At 55.1% G+C, this 9,302-nt stretch overlaps 1 protein-coding gene across 5 annotated transcripts in view; it reads left to right on the forward strand.

Moving 5' to 3' along the window:
- Positions 1-2,623, forward strand: part of TMEM164 (transmembrane protein 164) — a 153,882-nt gene extending 151,259 nt beyond the window's left edge. For all 5 annotated transcript variants that reach the window (XM_032329498.1, XM_032329500.1, XM_032329499.1 and 2 more), the window contains one exon: positions 983-2,623. In XM_032329498.1, coding sequence (XP_032185389.1) covers positions 983-1,189 — 207 coding nt within the window. In that variant the 3' untranslated portion in view covers positions 1,190-2,623. The remainder of the gene's footprint in view (positions 1-982) is intronic.
- The last annotated feature ends 6,679 nt before the right edge of the window (positions 2,624-9,302 follow it).

The following is a 9,302-nucleotide window of genomic DNA, read 5'->3' on the forward strand; positions in this document are numbered from 1 at the left end:
TGGGCTGGAAGGGCTGTGGAAGGCAGGTGCCGCAGCCATCTTCGGGACGGGAGCAGCGTGTCTGATTTTGTGTGCGAGCGGCATGAATGCAGCATCAGCCGTGTGGGGCCTCGTGGGGCCTAGCCGGACTAAGGCACATGACCGAGGTCACCAGTGCCTCTGGAGGAGCAGTCCCTTTCTCTTCCCCACCCTGGCATTCTGCTCTGTTCTGGTTTGCCTGGGGGACAGCCGGAGCTCTTGGCCAGTGGCATGAATGCTCCCACACTTGAGGAAGGCAACAGGATGACTTTCACACCTGGCTCTGAGCGCTCTCCACTGGGACTGCTTGATTCCAGAGGGGTCCGTGTCCTCATGTCACCATACAAACCATGCTCAGTCCCACCTGCAGGCCTGGGTCAGGCCGCGCCTCCTACAAGGAAGGCCCCGCTCGCTCCATTCCGCGCCATGACCCCCATCCATCCTTCATGAGTCCGTTCAGGGTGCCACTTCCTTCATGAAATCTTCTCTGAGAACTCAGTGCCCATTCTGTACCCTCCCCCAGATCTCCCGGTGGGGGAAACCTGGTGAGCACCGTCTGGTTTGAAGTCAGATATGGTTGCCCGTACCGACTCAGTTGGTGGCCAGTTATAAGTGGAGGCAGGGACCATGTCATTGACTGTTCTGTCATCCCTTGACACCTCTCTGGGGACTAGGCACGTGGTAGATGCTTAGGAATGACGGCAGGCTCTGGACCCAATGGGAAGGCAAGATTGAGCAACGCCAAACAGCTTTTCCATTGGAGGGCCTCCCCCATCGCCTCCCAAGGGCTCTAGCCTTGACCCACCCCCAGAACCCTAGGGCAGAGAAATCCCATCATGAACAGGTGGGGATTGGTCAATCCCTCCTTGTCTAGCCCCCCATTAGGTAGAGATGGCTGAACTGGCAGAAGCCAGAGAAAGCCTCAGGATGGTGAACGCTCACTCTACCTCCCTTGTCCCTGCAGGTCACCGAAGTGAATTTGAACAACATGCTGTGTCCGGCCATCTCAGACCCATTCTACGGCCCCTGGTATCGCATCTGGGCCTCGGGACACCAGACTCTCATGACCATGACCCACGGGAAGCTGGTCATCCTGTTCTCATACATGGCTGGGCCCTTGTGTAAATATCTGCTGGATTTGCTCCGGCTTCCAGCCAAGAAAATAGACTGAAGGTGCTTGTCTTTTTTTTTTTTTTTTCTCCCCGAGGAAGCAAGTCCTGACTTGACTTGGAGAACACCCAGTTCTTGATGAAATCATGGGGAGAGGGCAGTAGGATGTTTGGTGTATTTCTTTTTCCCCTCCTCTCTGTCACTTTCTTCCACCACGCTTCCTTCCCCAGCTCTAACCCCCAGGACATCTCCTAGAGCCTGGGGGTGGGGGATCGTGCCAAGGGCTGGATTCTTCCTCCTCCTCCCCTCTGGCTCTTCCTCCCTGCTCCTAGTGGCCTTATGTAGGCGATGGTAGTCAGTGGTTTTCACTCTGCTTGTTGGTGCTTTAATGACAGCTGGTTGAGGGGACGGGGAACAACAAGCAGTAGTTCTCTTGGCACTGAAGTGATGAGATTGGGTTGGGTTTCATTTCTCCACTGCCAGGGACCTCCAGGCTTACTCTGGGGTCCCCATTTGTCTCCAGCCCAGCCCCCACCATAATGGGACCGAGGCCTTGTTTCTACACCAGCGGCAAGCCGAGAGCCAAGGGGTTTCCCAGCTCGTGGCCAAAATAGAACCTGCCAGAGTCTTCCCACTGGTGTCTCATGACTCAAAGCAAGCAGCCAACCAGCCACTCCCTCCAAGATGCTGCCTGTGGTGGGAGGTGGGGGCACTCCTTGGCCCCAAGGCTAGATTCCATTGAGGGGAATGGAGAGCTGTTGGGATAGCAGATCCAAAGTGAATAAGTTGAAAATATCCACCACTCTTACTAGGCAGGACCCTGGGTAAATTCTGCCTGAGGGAGCCAAAAAGTGACCCATATCCCTATCAGAGGTGAACGTTAGAAATTAATCAATGGAAGTGATAACTTGAGAAAACTGTGATTTGAAGCATATGCTCCATTTTAGTTGAATGTTTAATAGTAGATGCCATTTGAATCTTGAATACCCCTTAAATATTTCTCTCTCTCTGTCTAAAAGGCAGATTCAGAGAAGGGTGAGCTGGAGTTGGGTTTTTTGCTTTTTGGGTTTTTTTTTTTAATTTGTTTTCTCCCTTGTTTTTGGATGTTTTAACTCAGAGAATCCTTGGGTCAGGAACCCATCTCCGCAGAGGCTCCTATCCATGCATTCTGTGCTTTCACAGGCGATGTCAGCATCCTGGGTTGGGGGAAGATACAGATCCTGTTGGTGTTGTTAACCTAGGGCCATGTATCATGATCGCAGCCAGATTCCACGCCGAACTGTTTCCCGTGGTGGGGCATCACGCGCTTCCCCGCCCCCCTGGCCCACCCCCACAGCCCATGTCTGGGTTGCAAAGGAGGTACCAAGAAATCATGAGTGCAGGTTCAAGTGCTTCAAAAGGAAGACCTTTGGCACAAAGACTTGAGCTCAGTCACACAGGCTTCAAGGAGAGAACCAGTGGCTGGGCATTTGCTGACTCCTTGTGGGTTTTAACTAAGAACAGGTTTGCCTAAGAACAGAAAAGGTGGTTCGATGACTTCCTCTGATGGCTTATCCCCTGCCCCACTCTAGGCAACCTCGCCTGGGTCCCATATTCCAGGTGTTACTATACTGTAAAGACCTAGATTGAGCTTCAGTGACTCAGTGGTCGTGATCTGAGCAAACAGACCTTCAGAAGGGAACAGGGTGCAGTAGAGTCTCTTGGAGCAAGGTGAGGTCTGGGAAGCAGCTGCGGGAGGAACCGCCGTGCTGCAGAGGCTGCTGGCTCAGGGGACGATGAGTTCCCAGGACGTGGAAGAGCCAGAGGGAGAACACCCAGTACTCTTACTCCCCTTGAGCTCCTCGTGACATATTCCATTTTCTGCCTCTCCCTCCCCGCAAGGGCTTGGCCAAGTTTGTCTCAGCGTCTCTCACCATAGGATTGTCCTCCAGAAGGGGTCCCTCTTGAGCAGCTGGACCCACCCTGGTGGTCCCCGGGCTGCTGCGTGTAGGGATGACTGATAAGAAAACATGTAAGGCCTCAGTGCCCCTCGGCTCTTTACAAAAGGAGAGGTGGAAAGGATGTCACAGGAGGAGCCCCTGGTGGCACGTTCTGTCTCCTTCCAGAACACAGAGTCCTGTAGGTGGATGCTTGGCATCCAAATGCCACAGTGGTGCAGAGACTCTGCACGCTGGCCCTTCCTCCCTGTCTTTGGGGCATGGGTGGCCAGTCAGCCCAGTCTTTCCAGCGGTGGCATGCTTCTAGAAGCTCACCTTTTCCCTGGCCTGTGGCTCGGTTCCCCATTCTGGCTGGTCCTCTCTGCTGCTTGGAAGGAAGGAACGAAGGGAAAGAAGCCATGCGCCTGGCTGGGGCAGAGGCAGCTCCACCTGTCAGGGGAAGAGGGAGCTGGTGGGGGGAGCCCTAGGGCCGGGGGGGCTCCAAAACAGGCAGGCAGAGGAAAGAGAGCGGGGGCCAAGTCCGCGGGCTGCACGGGGACCCGCAGCTTCTGTTCAAGGGGTTGGGGTGTGGCGAGTACCTGACATGGTCTGAGCCCACCTAAGGCAGCCTGCCTTGGAGGGTGGCCTCCCGTGCCAGGGGGCCCAGGCTTCCCAGCTCCTGCCTAGGGCTTTCCTGGTGGCACCAAGGAAGTTCCTTAGCCACCTTGGCCAACTTTTCAGATGTCATTTGCCAGCGTGGGGGAGCTCACCGTGTGTGTGTGTGTGTGTGTGTGTGTGTGTGTGTGTGTGCGCGCGCGTGAGAGAGAGAGAGTCTGAGAGCGTAGGCCGCAGCTCAGAATAGCAGAGATGATAGCGCCTGCTTACAGCCCCATCCCTGTTCCCAGTATTTGGTTCCATACACCAAATATGGTCTGGCCCATCTTCTTCCCAGAGGCCCGGGAACGGGTTCATTTGTCTGCTTGGAGGATGGTGGGGTCGAGCGGGACGGTCGGCTGACTTGGCCGTCTGCTACCTCCAGCCTAGCCTGCGCCGGGGCTCTGCTGTCCCTACTCCTTGCTAATTCAGCGTTGTGTGGCGTGGGCCCAGCTCCCCTCCTCCTCACCAACAGCAAACTGTCACTCTATCTCTGTGCACTGGTGTTGGGGCATGGTGGGGGTGGGGGTACCAGAAAGTCCTTCCTCTCCCTCTCTGGGCCACAAAGACCCCCCTGGATTTGTTGCCTTTGATCCAGAGTTCTCTGTCCTCTTTGGGAGCCTGCGGGGGCAGTGGGGGAGGAGACGAGGGACAAGATGCGGGTGCTGGTTTCGGTAGATCAGCAGGCCCCCATGTGGAGAGGGGTCCCTCACCGCAGGCCCTGCCCTGCCCTGCCCTGCCCTCTCAGACAGGGCAGAGTCCGCGAGAGGGAGTGAGCCGCCTTCTTCTGTATATAGAGTGAACCAGTCTGTGCTCAGGAAAACCTAGTCACTTGTGGTTGCTCTTGTCTATGACTTTTTTTTTTTTTTACACTGGTTTGCTCCTCATGGCAAGAAACAAAGCAAAGCAAAAGTCATCTCAAGCAAAGCTGTTGTTTTGGGAACTGGCTTTCTTTGGGTGTGAGTTTTGTACTATGAAGAATTCTTCATTTGTATCCGTGTTATTGTGGTAGAGAGAATACGATAGTCTGATTTTTGCCAGGAAATTGGCAAACGCCTCTGCCCTGGGCTCACTCCTCCTTCCTTCCCCATCCCCAGGTGAATCTGCTGTGTTCTGGGCAGACGCCCCAGCACTCCGCATACCCCCTCCTGCGGGCCCCCTGTAGAACCAGTCTTCTCAAGCCCCCTAGACAGCAGCAGGGGGACTATTTTTGCCAAGCTGGTTCTCAGGTGCTCTGTGCTGCCCACCCCCCACCCCACAACCAGTCTGCCCACTTCCCTGGGGCATTTGGTAATGTGTTTTCTCTGTTTTATAAAAGCCTTTGATTGTGTACAGAAATAGTTTCTGCAGTCACCTTTGGAAATAAATGGTCATTAATTTGTGTACCTAGCATTCTAGAATTTTAGTCTTAGGTGTTTCTGTGGTTGAAGATCCCCGAATAATAAAGGACCCCCTGACCATGGGACTTAATGTTACAATGTTTTCTTCATTTACTCTCATTAAAAGATTTATGAAAACCTAGGTGTCTTGGCTTCCTTCCCAGAACCCTCTCGGAAGTCCCTCTGCATTGAAAAGGAGACCAAAGGGGCCATTCGCGCCCCACACCGTGGTGGACCACCAAAGGGCAGCTCTGCCCTGGGAGCCGTGCACCCGGAAATTCCCACGCATACTGCCTGCTTCCACCAGCGACACAGGAGGTCTTTTGCTCTTGGCGGGTACTGTCTTCTGGGGACATCTGCTGGCTTCATCCAGCACCCCGCCCCGCCAGGTGCACTGGGCCAGGCTATAAATAAGCCAGGGCCATGCAATTCTGGGGCCACAGAACCGCTAGCTCAGGCCGAGCCACGTCCCCCGGTTCTCCACCTGTAGAAGGATGGCTACATCCGTGTGCCCGGCAAGGCGCTAAATCCCTGCACACACATTCCCTCCTGTGATCCCTGCAGCAGAAGGCCGAGCTGGCTGGTAATGCTGTCCCCAGTGGATGGGCAGACACCCAGAGAGCAGTCTCTGAGCTAAAGGAGATGCTGGGTGTTAAATTCCACAGCCCATGTGCTTTGTGCTCTCCCGGGACTCTGCTGCCTATCTGGGGAGGGGGGTTGCCATTACTGGGCCAACCCCTGCCCAGGGACCCCCAGCCCCAAGAGGAGCGGGAGCAGATCCAGGCGGCGATGTGGAAAGCAAGAGAGAGGAAGGGGAGCTCCGCGAATGTGCAAAGCAGAGGAGCCAAACCCATCCTGTAACCCCGGGGAGAGCCCCAGAACATAGCCGAAATGCACAGGAGTAAAGGGGGGCAAGAATTGGCCCAGGACAGAAAGATGGGTCACATGGCCTTTCTGCGTGTCTCCCTTTTCAGAAAGAGCTGGATGGCAGTGACCTAGGCCATGCGTTCTCTGCCCTGGGCCCTCTCTGCTCCAGTCTGGCCCCTCCTACTGCAGACAACAAATGCAGATCCGACTGCACAGCTTCCCTGGGCCCCGTAAACATCTGCCCCCACAGCCCCGTGTACCCCAGGACCACACACAGGGAGAGACCCTTTGCTCCCAACATCTCCTGGTCCACTTTTCCCGCTGGCCGTCTTCCCCTTTGCTTTTTTCTTTGCCTGGGTCCCTCAGCTCCCCAGTCTCCCTCCTTGTCCAAAAGCCTGAGCTCAAGTGTCTGCTCCTGGGCCAGGCTTCCCTGAACCCCAGTCTGACTTAGGTACCTCTCAGCTTGGCTTCTGCAGCTGCCTGCTCCCCGCCACCCTGCTCCTGTCCAACTCCTGGTTCTCACTGCAGGTTCACCCCCAACTAGGCAGTGCATTCCGGCAGCCTGTCCCTCTGCAGACTGAGCTCCTGGAGGACAGGGTGGGGACTCATTCATTCTCCTGTCCCTGGCGCAGGACCTGTTCCATAGCAGGTGCGCAGTGACCACCCAGCTCATCCCAGAGAGATGCAACATGGTGGGAGGCCGCACCGCCAGCGAAGGGAGGAACCGTGCCACATCAGCTGTCCCTCACCCCATGGGCTCTCCCACGTGGAGCTGTGTGCCTTTGTGTAGGCCTCCGCGCCCAGCCTTCCCCCGGCCCTTGGGTGGAAGGTGACCAAGGCTTCCAACCTCTTCTCTGTATCTTTGCTAGCTGTTTGGTCCCCACCAGGGTCACCCCTCTGTTCCCTGGGGTGCACGGAGTTGGTATTGGCATGGCCAGAGCCCCTCTGAGGGGGAGGGAGTGGCTTGGGATGGTTACACCGTGATCACCCCCCCACTGAGTTTCCCCCTTGTCCTGCTTTGCCAAGGCCAGTGGAGGGGCAGAGATCCACGTCAGTCTGACAAACGCAGTGGCTTATTCAAAGGAAATGTGGTTTGCTAACCTTGGCAACGGACAAGGCGGGCCTCGTCCAAAGTCAAGGACTCTCTGTTACCGCCCGTTCCCACTCCCCTCCCAGTCAGCGTTTGCCCAGCATCTGGATGGCACAGCTGGGGTGTCTGAGCTGCCTGGCAAAGAGGGCTCAGCGTCTGCCTGGGAGGCGACAGGGAAGGCCACTCCTGTGGCTCCCAGATGACCCAGAGGGCTTGGCCCTTTGCAGCCGATGTCCTCACTTCAGCACAGCTCCTTCTGCATCTCAGCCAGCCAGTAGCCCTGGAGTCTCGCGACAAGGCAGGTCTTGGCAAGGAGGTCAGATGCTTCCTTGACCAAGCTCTGATAGGTCACGGGGTCAGTAGCGTGAGCGGCGTGGGTGTTCTTTCCAGCGACGCCTCCCCAGCTGCCCCTCTGCCCCCTGGTCTCTCTGGCCTCTCCCCACCCGCCTCGCCTTCACGGGGTTGGCAGGGGTGCTGCCTGCTTAGGCTGTCCCTTTGGCTGTTTCTTCCCTACTTTCCAGGAGTCCCCAATGCCTTCCCTAGGAAATTTTTAGAAGGAGGCCCTGGGCTCTTGGGTTTCCTGCCCGCCCTGGGAATGGAGGGGCCTTCCTGTGCTGTCCAGAACACACCCTCAGATTTTGAGAACATTGGAGCTGACAAGATAGAGAACCACGAAGACAGGAGCCTGTAAAGTGTCCTGTGTATTAGAATCACCGCAGGAGTTTAACCGCACTCCCAGTGCCCAGGCCTCACCCCAACTCATGATGCAAAGCAAACTTTTGTTTTGTTTTGTTTTCACTTGAGGCTTCCAGGCTGGGTTGTGAGTCATCTCTTTGCCTGACCCTCTACTCCCGAGCCTCTTATAAATGAGATTTTTAAGACCTGCCAAAAAGGTCTGAAGAATAATAACCAAAATTCAGCTTCATAAAAAGAACCTTGCTGAGACAGTGGGAGCCCCCTCACTCTGGAAACTTGAAGAGTGTTCCTCAGAGACACAGGGGGTCTGGGGAGGCCACCTGGGGATGAGGGGTGCGTGGGGGCTGGGCATGTGAGGTTCTGGCCTTTTTCTCTTGCTTCACCTGGAACAACTCCCAGTTTTGTTCCGTTCAGTACCTTGAGGTTCCGTACATAATTCCATCAGGAAAGACGTTGAAGTCACTTCTTTCCACGCTCACCAGCCCTCGATTGCAGTCGTCCGGCGATAGTTGAAGAAACCACTGCAGTGGCACTCAGCTGTTCTCTGCCCCCTCTAAGGCCCCGGGTGCCCTTGGCCAAATCTTACCTCTCTCAACTCCAAGGCGGCTGTGGGACACCCAGGGAGAAAGATGGCTTTGTAAAGTCCTGTTTGGTGTCAGAGAGGGGCCCTATTTCCAGACAGGGTAGTTACGATGCTTATTCTCAGAGCGCAAAGGGTCTTTGGGGTTTTGACTACACTTAACCCACTGTGCCTTAATGTGCCCTGTGTGGTTGGGCGTCTCTGGGGTGTGTAGCAGAGGTGATGCCTCGGGTTTGTTTTGTTTTGGTTTGGGTTTTTTTTTTTTTTTTTTTTTTTTAAGGGCTATTCCATTCTTAGATGCCTCGGTTTTAAAGAATGTTTCTGTATTTCGTGGACTCTAAAGGCCTCTCCGCCCTCTTTTTTTTTTTTTTTTTTTTTTTTGAGTTTTAACATCTCTAAATCTGGGTTGCATCTTACAATCAAATGGCATGACAGAGTTCGAGCAGAGCGTAGTTTTCTTTTCCAGAGGCAGATAAACTAGGGACAACTTACAACCCAAGGTGCCTTAGAGTAACTGAGATGCCAGAATTGTTGCTTTTGATTCCCCTTGCTGGTCCCCAGGAGACTCCCCCTCCTGGTAGAGGAAACCCCTTCGGAAAAACTTACAAAGTTTCAACACTCCATCTTCTCCTTCTTTCCTGCCAGCGTCCAGGCAGGCCAGGCAAGCTCTCTGCTTCCTGACCAGAGGGGGGCTCACTTTGCTGGGCTGCCTCTTGGGGCAGATGGTTTGTGGGCCATGAAGGGGAGGGGGCGGAGCGCACCTGCATAATAAAACCCATGGTGCCAGCCATCAGGGACAGAGGGGAGGGAGGGAAGGAGGTAGCCAGAAAGAGAGTTGGGGAGGGAGCCAGAAAAGCCAGGCTAGCCATCCCCAACAGCTCTGGTTTCTTTATTTCCCAACCACAACCTGGCCAGACAGCTCAGCCTGCTTCCGTGGGGAATTCCCAGGGCCCACCATTACCAGAGGTGAGCCAAGATGGGTGTAGAGGGAA

Source organism: Mustela erminea, chromosome X (genome assembly GCF_009829155.1).
Source record: "Mustela erminea isolate mMusErm1 chromosome X, mMusErm1.Pri, whole genome shotgun sequence".
Classification (NCBI taxonomy): Eukaryota; Metazoa; Chordata; class Mammalia; order Carnivora; family Mustelidae; genus Mustela; species Mustela erminea.